This window comes from Labrus mixtus, chromosome 2 (assembly GCF_963584025.1).
Source record: "Labrus mixtus chromosome 2, fLabMix1.1, whole genome shotgun sequence".
Classification (NCBI taxonomy): Eukaryota; Metazoa; Chordata; class Actinopteri; order Labriformes; family Labridae; genus Labrus; species Labrus mixtus.
Window position 1 is genome coordinate 6,758,525 of NC_083613.1, and position 16,039 is coordinate 6,774,563.

A 16,039-nucleotide genomic window follows, 5' to 3' on the forward strand; every position below is an offset into this window, starting at 1 on the left:
ATGTATCTTCGTTGGTTTTTGTCTTCTTTTTGTCTCTTATTCGTTTTAATTGTACCTCGACGTCATTGTAAATGAGGGCTTGCCCTCAATGATTTCTCCAGAATAAATAAAGGTAAAAAAATGAAAATGAAACTGAACTAACAAAATTTGTATTTTCAAAAGAATGAAATGGATTGTTTTCAGTGTCATTATTGTTGACAATCGAGTGCAAAATAATTTATCCCATAATGACTAAACATACTTTGAACAAGATTTATTTTAAATTGCATTAAATATAATTTAGTGTATGTGAGGTCGTAGATGTCATTTCACTATCTTGGATCCGAAGTACCAACTAACAAACAAAATCTACTATATATACTTTCAAAACCCATAAGGTAGAGCCATACTATTGCAGAAAAAACTTGTTGCTGTATTAAAATTATTGATGTATAATGATAATATCACAGATCATTTCTCTTGAAACTCTCATAAAATTTTATTTAACTAAAGTTTAATTGAAGAAAAGATTGCAAATTATATATATGTATATAGATATAGAGATGTATATAGATAAGTGGGTAAAACTGTAGAATTATGAATGAGTACAGATTTGGGAAAGTCTGTTTCTGGGACCCTTGAGAGAAAAAAAGAACAGAACCATTGTTATACACCAATTTAATATCTCGGCAGTTGCTGATAAGTGGAATAAAATAGAGTGCTAATGGATTTTTCCAAAATCTCTTGATGTGTAAACTGTGTGTAAAGTCTAGACATTTTATCTTCTATACAAGGAAGAGATATCAGACACCTTAGGTTAGAGATATTTTAGATTATTTGAGAGCCAATTTTAAATCCTTACGTGCACAATATTTACACAAAAATATAGCATCTATCCATCTGGGAATAAGAAGCTCCCTCTTGAGTGTTCCTCCTAGCTTTTATTTATACAGTTCTTCCCAGTTTTCCCAATAAAGAACTTTGCAGGGGTGCAAAACACTCTTTATCTTGATGTTTGATGACATCACTCCCCTGCTTCCTGCTGTTTGGTGTCGACATCATGCTCGCTGTCGTCTGAGTAGTTCTCATGATCGTCTGAGTAGTGGTAACTGTCATCTGAATAGTGTCGATCATCCCCCTGATCATCCTGATCTGAGAGCTGTCTGCTGGCGTCCTCTCCATCGTGGTGATTTGATGAAGCCTCATCACTACCTCCTCCTTCCTTTGGGTCTACTTCAGGGTCTTCATCATCCAAAAATACTTTTCTGTAGAGAACAGGTTCATGTCCAATGTCTGTCTCATCTTGGTCACTAACAAACATAAGAAAATCATCTGATTAGACTATTAATGTAGCTTTACCATTATTTATTAATAGTAATCACACAAACAGCTTGATATACAGAGTTCAATTTTCAGCATGAAATATGAAGCATAACTAGAATAAAGTGTATCGCTCCTGATTTGATTATTTTTCTGATTCACTATCAAACAAAGTTTGTTCATTTAAAGTCTTTAAATCAAGAGAATCACAAACAATTCCTTTATTAAAAAAGACATATTCTCTCTTCGAGGTCAGTTTTTTTCCCTTTTTAATTTATGAAAATATTAAATGGGAGAAGAGCAAACCTGGAAGCAGCTCAAAAAGAAATATAAGAACAAACTAGACTCATGGGTGGTATCTTACTTTAATCATATTTGACATAGTAAATAAAACAATATCATTGAGTGGCTAATTCAGTGTGGCATCAGCTTTATCCCCAACATAATGCTGGTTTCACACATACATTTCCTCTCCCTTGTCACACATACATTTCCTCTCAGTCATGGTAAATTTCGAAGCTTGATCCAAAGGCAACTGGACCTCTATAACCTAGTCCAATTGCCTTTGGATCAAGCATCGAATTCCTCTCACTTATCCTGTTTAGTTCATTAATTTGGCCTAATCTTATTAATACCTCCCAATGTAAATGCCTATGAAATAATGCAGCCTCTTCGGAAGTGTGAAATTAGGGTGGACAGATGTGCAAAAACTGCAGTGGCTGTTTGTTTGATATGTCTATTTAAACTTGTTTATACTTTGTTCCCACCTTCAACCTTGTGTTTAATTTTTATTGTTAGTCATCCTTTAGCCATCTCAGGGAACGTAACATAGGGCCAAGATTTGAAAATACCCAAATTACACTGTAAGGAATTACACTGGCTGGGTCTGTAAACTTGAGCATCGAGATAAGTTTGCACCACATTAACATCACATATTTACCTCGCTTGTCTGCTGGAGGACGAGGAGTCTCCTGCTTTTCCTGCCTTGCTGCTGATAAACTCTTCAGTTACTTCACATCCATGCAGAGTGTCTGTGTAGCGCTTCTGTGCTGCTTGTTTTGCATTCTTCTGTTATAAAAGCATCAAATAAAAATGTGTGAGTAAAGACATTGCAAAAATGCTGTTTGTAATGGAACAACCCACACAGATGCTCTCACACTGTTGGATAACATCTGTCTAGGATATTCATGCTATCCTGCAATTAAGGCAATACAATTCTCCAAATCTTAGTTCATTTAAATTGACCTAGTCCTGGCATCAATTTTCAGCTCACCATTTCTTGAATTACCAGCATCTATTATATAAAAGCAGCTTAAAACCTATGAAATGTGTCCCTGATGTGCACCCTGCTTAATCATGTGATAAAGTCTAAATGGAACCATAATTTATAAAAAGAAAACACACAAAAATTGAGAAACAATATAAGAAAAAAAAACACCAGTACCCTATTTAAAAGCAACTTTAACTTATTGTTTCACAACACATACAAAGATACAGATAGATAAATCTGGGGCCCGTTTCAGTAAGCAGGTTTTGTGCAAACACTGAGTCACTTAACCCTGAAATGAGGGAAACTCTGGGTTTACTGTTTCAGAAAGAGAGGTCACTCAAACCTGAGAAAGAGGGGTAACTCAGCCCGTTCCAAAGAGGGAGGTAACTTTAGCTCTGAGTCAGTTACTATGGTAACTGAGTCTGTGAACCTAACCTGGTCGGGAGAAGGTTTTCTTTAATGAATCCTGAGTTTCTCTCGGTCTCTGCCCTCTTTCAGAGCCAGAAATGCTGCTTCATTTCCTCATTCTTTCATGCAGTCTGTATCACACTCGTGTTAGTGGATATTCACTGTTTTTCTGAATAAAAGTCTAGTGAGCTTTTACTTCAACAGCAAATAAAGATGAGGTTTGTGGGAAACAACTTCAACGAATGTAAATTGCAGGATCTCCTATTTAGTGGTTATCCAGAAAAAAAAAAACAACAAACACAGTCAAGCAGTTTGTTCAGCAACGATTAAATGTTTGAAGTGTATTTTTTTGTACAGGATACAAGGATTCTTGTCATACATGACTATATTTGTGTTTTTTAATTCACCTGTGCAACCTGCTCCAACAGCAGTGGCCTCCCTTTCACTCTTTGCTTCATCTCTTTTATCTCCTGCTGGTACTCCTTCTTACGCTGAAGTTCTTGTTTCCTGGGAAAAAACACAGTATTATAGTTTATGCTATTCCACTCACAACAGTTAGGCGCTTGGTGTGTTCATGCTGTTGTTTAGTGTACCTGAATTCTTTGAGTTTGGTTTGCTGAGTCTGTGATAGCGCCTTGTGGGGGTCATTGGCCTGGGCACGTTTCACTACCACCCTCTGCAGTTTCTTCTCCCTCTGCCTCTGCCTCTCCTTCCACCGCTCCTCCTCCTCCTCTGCCTTCTTCCTCTGCTCCAAGACCTTTCTACTCAGGAAGACAATCTGGTCACGAATGCTGAAAAGTTTAGAATTGGTGGGGACTTGGATAGGGCAGGATGATGGCTATGGGTTGGGTGTGAGGTTGTGGGTAAAGTGCAGGGGTGTTGGGAGTTCCATTTGGGATTTCGAACACAGGGCGTGTTTAGGTCATGATTTCTAAACAGGATATTTGAGTTCTGTCTATCTTAAATAAAATACTGGAAGACTTTGGAGTCTTCAAACAGTACCTCACAGCCTCATGGCGTTTCTTGGTAGCGTCTGTGACTTTGGTGGGCAGGGTCTCCAAGCTGCCAGAGAGGGATGAACAGAGGCTTGAGTTTGGCGTTCGAGCTGGCCCAGGGCTGATGTGTGGCCATCGCAGCATCCGAGGGCTGCTCTGCTCTTTCTCTATGTTAGCCAGGATGCGTTCACGGTGCGAGGATATCTGTGATGTTCTCAATTCAAAGGGTTCACATGCAGTTGTGGGTTTTATCTCTTTTTGTTTTTCAAGTTGTTTTCTGAAGCGTCGGTAACTGGCGTCAAAGTCAGGTACCTCCTTGTTTATTTCGGGTTTATGGGAGAAATTGTCATCTCCTGCAGAGCTGCTGTCTTTGGTCTTTTTGCGATCACTGAGTCGTCTTGCAAGCATGCTAGGAGGCATTGAAGCACTGTGTAGAAGTTCCTGAGCTCTCATCTGTATCTTTATGGACCGATACAGCTGCTCCTCTTTCATCTGCTCCCCCGATGCTGCTGCGTACACAGACTTCGGAACAGGTTTGGCCTTGAAGGGTTTGGTTTTCTCCCGGTTGGACTGTTGTGCTTGACGTAACTGTTTCTGCTCCTTTTTCAGCCGCTCCCTCTCCAGAAAGCTGAACGGCTTTTGGTTCGTTTGATGAGGCTGTTCTTCACGCTCTCTCATTGATCGACGTCGTTCCTCGTTCCGCTCCTGAAGCTCTTCATAAAGCGGCAGGTGAATGTGAGCAGGTACAGGGCTGGCTCTGAATTTTCTCTGGCACTCTGTCAGGTCTTCCAGCTGTCGTCTCAGTTCTGCGTTCTCTACTTCGATCTCTGAACGCGTCTTAATGCCATGTTTTCTCCTCTCAGCCTCTCGCAGCATCATGTGAAAAGGTTTGGGTATTGTCACTCTTTGCTTCCAGAGATCATGCTCTCCATCTTTTTGCCCATGCCTCTTTTTTCCTTTGCCTTTTTGTTGTCTCTTATGGTCTGTTGGCAGGCTGTGCAGCGAACAGGAAGAATGGTGGCGATTGTGAGGGGACAGTTTGAAGTCCTGCCACATGTTCTTGATATGTTCTTTGGGAGAAAAAAGCAGGCCTTTCTCCACATAATTATTGGCAGCTTCATCTTCCTCTGAGGGATCTAACTGTCCAGAGCTTCTCCTGAGTTCAAAGGCAGAATAGGACTTCCTCAAAAAGCGAGAAGCTTCTGGGCTGTTGTTTGACCACAGGAACCTGACAAAACACACATGAATGACTGTTACTATGACAATTTACTTATCAGAATCAGAAATTGACACATCAGTCTAAGTCACCATGGTGCTATGTTTACTCTTAGCAAAGATATATTCTGAATTTCTCCTCTTTCCGTTACCATAATTGAGCTTATCTGATTTCGTTTTTTTAGATTATAAACCAAGTTAAAATGTCTAGTTTTGTCGTTGTGTTTTCTTACTGTAAAGTGATTCTATGCAAATACATTTCGATGATTGATTAAAAGTCTGATTAAGCAACACCTAAATGTGAATGAAGTAAGATTTAGTAATCACAGTTATTTTTATGGAAGGCGTCAACTCTGAGCAAAACCTTGAGAAGCCAATACATATTCATTTCATTTTAAAATTACGAAGAAAGAAATTATCCTACAACCTGTGCCCGGTCTCTAGTGTTGCCATGTCCAAAGGTTCCATGGACTTGAGCTGCAGCTTCCGCCGGTACATACTCTCCAGCTCTGCCATGGTGCGCAGGTGAGCCTTCTTCAGCTCCTCCAGCTTGCTGTAGTACTCCTCGTTGGAGAAGAAGATCTCGCTCAGATCGAAGCGGTCTCCTGCTGCCCTGAAGTCAGTCAACATAAGAGGAGCGTCCTTCCCTAGGCGATCCTCGTCACAGTAATCAGAGCCTGAGTCCTCATACTCCAGCTGAAAAGGTAACAAGATAATTAAAGCTAATTTTCCAATCAGTGATCACTTTCTGTCCAAATCTTGAGTAATAAAGTTGTCTCAACGGGAAAGATTTAACTGTATGATTTCACTTGTGCATTGTATGATTTTTTTATTAATGATAATGATTTCTTTATGATTCATGATGTAGCCTACAACAAATATATATGTTTATTTTTGTTTTAACCGCTAGGCCTCCTGGAGTGGAACCAACTTGCTCAGACGCATTCAGTCTCCTCCAGGACTAAGCCTATTACTGCCTATCCTAAACTGCAGCTCCAGTGACGTGGGCCATATGGTGAAGCACAAAAGGAAGACTTACCACCAAAGAGCTCAACAAACAAATCAGTGTCATGTCAAGGTGTCGGGCTCTATTGCTGCAAATCAAGATGCAGTGTTTGTCAAGAAGGTCATTGAAATGGGAAAACTGCTGCATGCATGGGGGGAGAGCAGTGTTGCTGTCAAAAAATGATTATAAATTGTTTGGGATTATAAACCAAATGTTGAGTACGGTAAGCTATTTAAGACGGAAGTCCAAAAATAGTCCAGCCAACAAATTATACAGGTGAAATCCTTTCCACCACGCAGACTGACCTAGAACTGTCAGAGTCATGTCAACAGGGCAAGATCAGACACTGAGTCATTGTTTATCTCCAAAACAAACTATAACTGTATTGGTACAATAAAAACGTTTCAACTTAATTACATTAAAATGTGCTGCTGGAGGAAGGGAAATCATATTATATCTAATGGCTTTATTGTATATTACAACATCCAAGGATAGGTAGGAATCCAATTTTAGGACGAACTTGACCTCTGTGTCTCAAAATCACTGATTGAAATATATGTGAAAGCTTTAGGAATGTTAAGAAAGATAAAGATAGAGGTAAATCCTAAATCACTCTAATACATTGTGTTACCTCTGGTTCGTGTGAGATACTACTTTTTTCTAATAAATGAAGTCAATGTTTGCAAAAATTGAAGTGTTTTTATTGCCATTAAGTTACAATATGGATGGATTGTTTGACATTTTGTTGGCATTAGTGTTAATCCCTTCTGTATAATTTTACAACACCATTAATAAGAAAATATCCTAATCATGGAAGTCGATATTTCATCCTGTCACAATTTCTCCCTGTAACTTTGTTGAGTTACCAGGCTTTAACTTTGACTAACTTGATGAATGTGTGTCAGTAATGAATGGTGACAGAGATTTGGTAGTTGTTGTACACCAGTGGTGTCCAAACTTTTTTCTTGCAGGCCAAAATTGTCGTGTTAGAATCGCTCGCGGGCCACAGGTTTTGTTTTTTAAAAAATAGTTGAAAAAATAGTAAGGCTTTGTAGATCAGAATCAAAAGGCTCGCTAAAGAAATCCTTTAATAAAAGGAAATCAAATATTTTGACTTCTTCGTTCTACTTTATTTGTTTTTTTCTCAGAATCAAGCCTGTAACGTGGTTCATTTCTTTGGAAAAGCTTTCTGCATTTAGCTCAGGTCATTAAATGGTTAAACAACAGTCCGCTTGTTTGCAAAAACTTTGCATAAGTTTTTTTTCATAGTTTACAAAAAAATGTGGAAAATAGTAAAAGCTGTAGATTTAAAAAAAACAAAAAAAAACAACAACATACATGTTACTGAACATTTTCTATTTTAGGAATATTGTTCAGCCCTTGTTAACATGAAAAAGAAAAATAAGATAATGTGCCAATCTTAATCAAGGCCTCGGGCCAAAATCTTCTGATTCTTCATTTGAAGTCACGGACCGCAAAAAATCCCCTCAAGTGCCGCAAATGGCCCTCGGGCCGCACTTTGGACACCCCTGTTGTACACTTAAGTCGATATTGTTACGTTCGCACTGCTTCACACCGGCTTTTCTGCTGAATGGTGTAACTTTGCTTTGTGAGTTTTATCGTTGTGTTTACCTCCTTCTCGTAGTCCCGGTTGTCCATATGACCTGTAGCCGTGTAGGGCAGCACTCGCTCCCTCTCGTATGAAGCTAAAGGCGCTTTGGTGTGCGGGTCCACCGGCGTCTTCAAACACGAAGTTACAAGAACGTTGGCCCGGTGAGGATTTGCCATGACTTCGCAGAACTTCAGTATATATTGTTTTAATTCAACGTAATTAAAGTAAGGTTTGGTGGGAAAAGTCCCTAGAATAGTAAACAGAGTCACTGTCCGCGTGCTGAAACCTGTGTCGGTATCTAGGCTGAAGGGTGTTTCCTTGGCAACGCAGCTAAGCTTGGTTCGGAAGGAAGTGACGAAGCGAGAAAGGAACTGAAGCATTCCAACTCCGTAAACTATTTACGGGAGAAACATACATATTATGCATTTAAGTCATGCATATGTTTTAAAACTAAATTAATTAAGAACTAAAATAATACATGTGAAAACATTTTGAATTTCCCTAATATTTTATTTAACATTTCAAATTAATCATTTAAGAAAAACTATTCCTATTATTTTCCAGATTTTCTTAACTATACTATACCACGACGCCATAGAAGACCATTTGAAATAATAAAACTTGAATATACAACTTTTCTTTTATTCATATTTTGAGGCATGTTTAATCAATTTTCATTAATTTGGATTAATGGATTAACTGGATTTAAACATTTTTCAAAAACATTGTGCATGCATTCTTTTACTAAAGAGTGCGGTTCTTAGTTTCACAGTGGAATAATTTTGGTTTATTATCTTAATTAATCATGGATTATTCAACAGTAGTTAGTTGAGTGAATGGCTTTCCAACAAAATAAATTTAAATCAATACAAATTATTTATATGTAACGATATCCAACATATGCATGAATCAAATAAAATGGCCTCTATTTTATTATAGTGGATATTATTTCAGAAATCATATCAAGCACATTAACCAGAAATCCTTAATTTTGCAGCATTTTTAAGTGTTTGAAATTTCTGTGAAACACCATCAAGACCCTTAAAAAAAAAAAAAGAACTGCACATGCAACAGCTGAATTGTCAACAAACAAACAAGCCTTTTTTATTAAATTATGCAACGTAACAGTTACAGGGAAATCTAAACAGACAGATGTTGACAGAGTCCTTTGATCCCTCGCAGTACGAGCAGGCTTAGTACAGAACTTAAAGGACAGACTCAGACTTCTTATCGGGTGTTCACCTGCAATGAGATACATAGATTATCAGACCTAACATGGAATACAGTATACTCAGGTTTAGCATGAACTATGCTATTGATGTAGCACAGTTAAAAACAGAATCTTTGAAATGTATTTTTAACTCATAATTTTATTAATGCAGACTCTTACCACGTCGTCGATCTTCAGGATGCTGCGGACCGTCTCTGTGGCCAGGGTCAGTGCACTAATGGAAACCAGTAAAGGCTGCACCACCAGCTCCTCCAGGATGTTGGAGATTCCTCCCTGTCAAACACAGACAGTTAACCAGTCAGTCAGTTAGATTACAGCAGAGAAAAAGGTTTAAATAGACAGAGAATGAACTGCCTATTTTAATCTATGAGTTATGGAGTGAGATAATGCTGCTCCATCAATACATGTAATTTACGTGTAGAGGGAAAAATACAGTATCATAATTTACTTAAATCAGGTTCTAAGAGGCCAAAGCAAAGCCAGTAAATTGTTTGTTTTCTCCTTTTAACAGTCCAAAACAAATCTGTTCACTTAGATACATCAGCCAGAAAATGTGTGACTGGAAGCTGACATTTTAATGAATAAATAAGTTAAACAACAGACTTTTTTGAGCATGAAGGCAAAGTCAGACTTCACTGTGTTACTACATAATCATCAAAAATGTAATCTTAAGTAGTAGAGCCAACCTTGCGGACGTTAATGCCTGCCATCTTTTCTCCTTGAGCGTGCCTGTTGCGGAGCTCTGTCACAGTGGAGATGGGGTTGAGACCAGCGTTCTCAGCCAGCGTGGAGGGGATCACCTCCAGAGCGTCGCTGTACGCCCGCACGCAGTAGGCCTCCATGCCGCCAAGCTCACGCGAGTATTCTGCCAAACGCACCGCCAGCTCAATTTCTGGAGCACCACCACCAGCTATCAAAGCCCTGAGGAGCAGAGCAGGAGGGAAAAAGGTGTAGAGAGTTAATAAAAATATTTAAATCAATCCTGAAGGATAATCAGTTCATTTCTCAATTCAGAACGAGGCCACGTGCTACTTCTAGATAAAAAAAAAACACAAGAAGCCAAATGATTGGACAGGTTATAAAAAAAAGCCAAAATTACTCCTTAGATTACCTAAACCACTTTTCATTTAGAGGCCAAACTAAAAGTGAGTGCACCTTAATGAAATGAAAACTGTGTCAAGTTTAAGCAGGTCAATCTGTAAACTGTGATGGATGTTGACAATCCAGTTTGAGCCAGATTTCCTCCAGATAAGTTTGAACAACTTGTGTATCCTTTTTGCAGATTTTAGTGTTAACAAATGTCAGCCATTAAAAAGATGAATATGACATCAAAAAGACTGATCATAACAAGTTGACAGATTAGTTCTCAGAATGTGTCATTTATTGAAGTTGTATGAATGCTCCCCGGCCAAGTTGCAGAAACAACCAGAGAATAAATGGGGAGCTTCCCACTTTAATGTTCCTCAGTTCGTTACACTCATGCAGGATTTACAGCTACATGAGTGCCTTTGTCAGAGGTTAGAATATGAGCTTTCCTCCACAGATTGAGTGATTATTTAGCTTTTTGTGAAATAAACCAACCTCTTCTTGACCAGGCAGCGGATGACACACAGAGCGTCATGGATGGAGCGCTCGGCCTCCTCGATCACCAGCTTGTTGGAGCCTCGAACCACGATGCTCACCGTCTTCCCTGGACTGGTGCAGCCTGTGATCTGAAGTAATATCAGTGTCAGTTTCTCACTTTTGTTTCTGCTGTTATGTTTTTAAAGCCTGAAGAATAATGCACAACTTAACACCATTAGAATATCTGGTCCTATTCATGTAAGATCTTAGCACAAAGACCGGAGTGCTTACCTTGACCAGCTTGCCAGAGCCGTCCAGGTTGACCTCTTCAGCAAGTTCTGCTGTGCCAAGTATCTCTGGAGTGAAGTGGTCGATGTGAGCGATGGGCTTGGTGCCAATAGTCTGGATGGGAGGTAAGATTTTACTTTAGTATGAGTTTGTTTGTCTTTGCAAAAATAAACAAATCAATGAGAATTGTCTTGATTGTTTATTATCTTAATCAGGGTATCAAAATTCACCAAGTTTTAATAAGTCATAACAATACTGGAAGAAGTCAGTAATAATACAATGAAAAATAAGTATGGCATTAAAACCTACTAAAAATAGCAATTTGATTTCAATGAATCTTTCCACAATAATAATAAAGGTTGCAAATCTAGTTAATAAGCCAGTTAGCTAGCTATCTTACTTGTGAAGTTACCATGACTTAATGAAACACATCAAACACATGCAAACTGCTCACAGACGAGCCTCATGATACATACCAGTACTCACACACACTCCTCTGTCATGAGCATAATGTAAGACACCAACACGGACTCCTAACACTTTATACATTTGTGATTTAATCCTGGGCCACACCAGAGGAAAATTAAGACCTTTATGAATTTCATTTGAGACTTTCCTACTCTGTAGTGCTTTTCATCACTCTAGGAGCAAATGATTGCTTAAATATTAAGCAGAGTCCAGTTAGTGAACTGATTTTCTCGTATGTTAACTTGAAGCAATAATGATTTTACCAAAACACTACCATGTCATTTGTGTGAGGATACATCCTACCAAAGAAGCATCACAGCTTTTAAATGTTCCATTTCTTTAAATCAACGCATGTTTACATCATCTGACGACTGCAGAAAAACTAAAATATTAAGCTAAAACTGCCCAGTTTAGCTTCTCCGTAGCGCACAGCAATAGGAAGCGTTTCTTTGCCGCCAGCTAGGCAGTTAAATAAGTGTGTGACGTAACAATAAAGCTATAAATATAGCTGCTTCTATTTTTTTGAGTTTATGGCCCACTTAATATGTAAATTAGCATTTTTACCTTTTGGCCTTCGCCTAATAATTCCTACTCAGCCAAAAAACTTCACATTGTGATGTTGACAATCCAGTTTGAACCAGATTTCTTCCAGATAAGTTTGAACAACTTGTGTAGCCTTTTTGCAGATTTGACTGTTTTAACAAATAGCAGCCATTAAAAAGATGAATATGACATCAAAAAGACTGATCATAACAAGTTGACAGATTAGTTCTCAGAATGTGTCATTTATTGAAGTTGTATGAATGCTCCCCGGCCAAGTTGCAGAAACAACCAGAGAATAAATGGGGAGCTTCCCACTTTAATGTTCCTCAGTTCGTTACACTCATGCAGGATTTACAGCTACATGAGTGCCTTTGTCAGAGGTTAGAATATGAGCTTTCCCCCACAGATTTAGTGATTATTTAGCTTTTTGTGAAATAAACCAACCTCTTCTTGACCAGTCAGATCACAGATTTTGAAATTGCTTTCCCTCTTTGCTACCACTGACTGACAGATTACACTTTTCCAACAGTTTTGGTGCTCCTGTTTTAATACCTATGACACTCACCTTGCAAATAAACTCGATATCCTCTCTCTCAATCTCCTTCACCACCATGATCTTCATTTTGTTGAGGAAGTGCAGGGCGAGGTCGCTCAGGGCGTCTCTGTTAGGAGGACAGCTTGTTATATGTATGGAACATGTTTACGGTTCATATCTGAAGTTTGACAGCAGGACACACGGCTGTTATCTGTTCCCATGTTAGCCCTGTTTGTATACCTGAGGATGGACTTCTGGATGAGCAGCACATTGCAGCCGGCCTTCTTGATCTGTTTCACCATGTTGAGGATGTAAGCGCGCTCCTCCCTCAGTACGCGGTCCATCTGAGCGTAGTCAGACACCACGATCTGGTTGTCCATCTGTACGCCAAGAACACACAGCAGGTCAGTAAAAAGAGAAGACGTGTGTGTGTGTGGAAAAAGAGAACTGGAACAAGGAGAAATGCACCAACCCACTTTTTTTCAGTTCCGATCTGATTCCAATAGGTATATACTGATACCACTACCGATATTTTATATCATAACTAATAATGTTATTGTTGTTGGTGTTATGTGTAAAGCTACAGAACGCTGTAGTAAACCCAGCATTGCGCTGGCTTCACAAACAAACAGGAAGCTGTCAGTTTTTTCAAATTAAATATTTTCAATTGAAGTGTAAGAATTGTACTTATGATCACATAAAAAGGAGCTTTTTCATCTCATCTGAACGTCGCAAAAAAATAAAAAATAAAAAATAAATCAAGCTATGTCCTGTTTCGCCATTCAGCCAAAAAATATAGAAATATCATTTTTGGTCCATGTCGCTGAGCCTTGGTCTCATGCAATGCAAAACAGTGGAACTTGACTAAAGATTAATTTCCTGATTTAAGTTTGCACATATTTTTCCTTTCTCCACAGAGTGAAGATGCCTTGCCCTCAATATAAAGTCCAACATGAAACAGAATTAGCAGCATACAGAACAAATGATATCAGGTGACTCACATCGGTTTTAGGAGGGGACAGACAGAACTGGATCAGCCCAATCTTTGCTTTCTCCACTCGGGTCACACTGCTGTTGGCCACCCTCTGGGTAAGCACCAGGCCTTCAACGAGCTCACAGTCATCAATGGTCCCTCTATAGCCACAATAAAAAAGAAGAAAAATATTGGTCTTAAACTTCTGTACCTTAGTTCATCTTTCATCGATTTGCATCAAATACATGCTCCTTCACCAGAAAACATCCCAAAAATGACTTTGAAGCATCCCTTACCCGAGCTTCTTGATGATCTTGATGTCATGGAGGTCGACTCCAGTGGCGGTTGCTGGGTCGATGACTCTCATGACGGCGTCCACACTCATGGGTGCCAGCAGGCTGGAGTACTGCGATACCACCTTGGAGCAAAGCGATGTGGTGGCACTGTTGAGCAGCGTCTCACGGTCGCTCAGATGCACCGGCCGGCTCATGGCCGTCAGCACCTCTACGCCCTTCTCCACCGCCTTCTGGAACGACTCTGAGATGATGGTTGGGTGGATACCTGATGGATGGGACAGCAAGTTAACATTAGTGCTAAAATACATAAATGTCAATATGGAGAAAATAATCAATGAAAATGGGATTTTTCACCCCATAGGTCTATAAAGTCAATTAACAAGCCAAGATGCAAAAACTCCAGTTTCTAAGAAGTTTCTTTGTACATATTAAATTTGAGGCATTGAGGTCAATTTGTTTAATTTTGAAAAAGTACTTTTAAAATCATTTTAGATAAAGTATCTTTGGACATAAAAGTAATTTTAATTGTGCGAGAAAGAGTTGCGAACTTTTACTGTTTACTGACATCAGACAAAAAAAACTCTTAATGCAAAATGCAGTTTTAAAATCAGATATTACTTTTCCTTCCTTTCATTTATTTATTTGCCAACAATGTTCAGCATTCCCTACTACTCCACACATAAGCATTACTACTGAGATTAGAATTAAAAATAATGAGTTGACATTAATTTCTTGTATTTGGGGTCAGTTTTCTGTCCTCTGCAGCTCTCACCTTTCTGCAGCAGTTTGTAGCAGGAGTCCAGCAGGGCTCCAGCGATCACAACCACAGAGGTGGTGCCGTCACCAGCCTCGATGTCCTGGGCTTTTGATAGTTCCACCAGCTGAAATACACACAGGCACACATTTCAACCCAGGTTTGAAAAACAAGTTAATTTACTTCACAGTGACTTGTATTAAAAAGGTCAATTAACACTTGAAATTTTGGTTTGAATACAGAATTTGTCTGTCTTAATGAACAACATCATAGAGCGTCAAGCAGGACATACCATTTTGGCTGCAGGGTGGAGCACCTGCATCTGCTTCAGGATGGTGGCTCCGTCGTTGGTGATGGTCACGTCACCTTTCTCATCCTGGATCTGGGACAAACAAAAACACAAGCGTCTACTTTAGGAAAAAAAAAAAAAGATAAACTGGGCGTAGGTAGATGAAACATAAACCCTGTTTACTGACCATCTTGTCCATTCCTTTGGGCCCCAGGCTCGTTCTGACAGCATCTGCAACAGCTGTGGGAAAAAAAGCAGGTGATGCTTCATTACAGTGGCCATGATAGACTCATTATCCATCCAAGATTAACATTTACATTGTGTGGTTTTTGGGGGCTCTAAAAACACTGAAAAAATGAAATCTCTCTTAGTCTTGTTCTCTGAAGTAAAAAGAGCTCAGGATACAAGAGCATGTTCCAAGACTGCAAAAATCATTAAGCACATAAATAATTCACCAGCCGGACAAAAGACACAACCAATCAAGCTTTGATAATCCACTTTACTACAGAACTATACAAATTCTACACTACCTTCTCTGGCTTTGATTTCAACACATATTTTATTGCAGTCATTTGCATCTTAGCTTCTGGTCATATAGAGAATACAGCACTTCAGGGTACTGGGCTAGCTTCTGGGATTGTGTTGAGTCATGAGCATCTTGCACGGAAGAAGCATCACCAGACTCCTGCTCCACATCCAGTTAGGACAATTAAAGTGGCTTTCTGCTCGCTAATTTCAGCTGCACTGGTTCCCAATTTAAGTTTTACTTCCTAAATATATTATGAAAACACTGGTAACAGAGTAGGGTCGTTAATTAAGATTCCGGAGCAGATTTAACCTAATACCCTGACAACAATGAATAACGGTGTCCGGCTCAGCCCAGTCTGGAGGAATGGTAACCACATAAAAAGGTGATATTATGTCGTGAATGTTAGTCTTTTCAAACAGCTTCTACAACTTTAAACCCACCTTTTGCAGCTGAGATGTTACTGAACCTAACCTGGGCCGGCTTGTCGCGGTCCACATACGCCCCTCCTTTGTTTCTGCTCATGTTTGAAACTCTCGCAGCAGACTTTACTTCTGGCATCGTGACTTAATTATCGATGGTAAATGTTAAGAGAAGTCTTTAGATAGGGACTGATTCGTCCCGGAGCTTGAGCACCGCGGTTCGGCTTCGGATGGACTCAGATTACGGTATCTCCACCCGGTCCCGTTTAGAAATTTCTAGAACCGCCGACTGCTGCATGGAGAAGAAGGACCCGGCTGTCAACCCGCCCAGCGCTTGGAGATGACG

At 39.4% G+C, this 16,039-nt stretch overlaps 2 protein-coding genes across 2 annotated transcripts; both read right to left on the reverse strand.

The window, feature by feature from the left end:
• Positions 1 to 533: 533 nt before the first annotated feature.
• Positions 534 to 8,255, reverse strand: fam161a (FAM161 centrosomal protein A). The gene is made up of 7 exons (XM_061049065.1): positions 7,826 to 8,255; positions 5,615 to 5,883; positions 3,980 to 5,200; positions 3,571 to 3,738; positions 3,385 to 3,484; positions 2,240 to 2,367; positions 534 to 1,289 (listed from the first exon to the last, which is right to left on the reverse strand). The coding sequence occupies exons 1-7, from the start codon at positions 8,183 to 8,185 to the stop codon at positions 1,004 to 1,006; spliced, it is 2,532 nt and encodes an 843-aa protein (XP_060905048.1). The 5' UTR covers positions 8,186 to 8,255; the 3' UTR covers positions 534 to 1,003.
• A 625-nt stretch (positions 8,256 to 8,880) lies between these two features.
• cct4 (chaperonin containing TCP1, subunit 4 (delta)) lies at positions 8,881 to 16,012 on the reverse strand. The gene is made up of 13 exons (XM_061049088.1): positions 15,715 to 16,012; positions 14,933 to 14,985; positions 14,749 to 14,838; positions 14,475 to 14,583; positions 13,703 to 13,967; positions 13,435 to 13,567; positions 12,674 to 12,813; positions 12,464 to 12,560; positions 10,891 to 11,001; positions 10,618 to 10,748; positions 9,723 to 9,957; positions 9,196 to 9,309; positions 8,881 to 9,047 (listed from the first exon to the last, which is right to left on the reverse strand). Exons 1-13 carry the CDS (start codon positions 15,830 to 15,832, stop codon positions 9,033 to 9,035), a joined length of 1,611 nt encoding a protein of 536 aa, XP_060905071.1. The 5' UTR covers positions 15,833 to 16,012; the 3' UTR covers positions 8,881 to 9,032.
• Positions 16,013 to 16,039: the final 27 nt, after the last annotated feature.

What these genes read in the sequence shown, in the direction of transcription:
- fam161a (XM_061049065.1), bottom strand. Translation starts at nt 8,185, where the DNA reads ATGCTTCAGTTCCTTTCTCGCTTCGTCACTTCCTTCCGAACCAAGCTT. An exon ending in ACACTAGAGACCGGGCACAG is followed by an intron (nt 5,201 to 5,614) that starts GTTGTAGGATAA and finishes GTGTTTTGTCAG; the next exon opens with GTTCCTGTGGTCAAACAACA. An exon ending in AAACGCCATGAGGCTGTGAG is followed by an intron (nt 3,739 to 3,979) that starts GTACTGTTTGAA and finishes CTTCCTGAGTAG; the next exon opens with AAAGGTCTTGGAGCAGAGGA.
- cct4 (XM_061049088.1), bottom strand. Translation starts at nt 15,832, where the DNA reads ATGCCAGAAGTAAAGTCTGCTGCGAGAGTTTCAAACATGAGCAGAAAC. An exon ending in GCTCTGGCAAGCTGGTCAAG is followed by an intron (nt 10,749 to 10,890) that starts GTAAGCACTCCG and finishes ATATTACTTCAG; the next exon opens with ATCACAGGCTGCACCAGTCC. An exon ending in CGCTGCCTGGTCAAGAAGAG is followed by an intron (nt 9,958 to 10,617) that starts GTTGGTTTATTT and finishes TCTGCTCCTCAG; the next exon opens with GGCTTTGATAGCTGGTGGTG.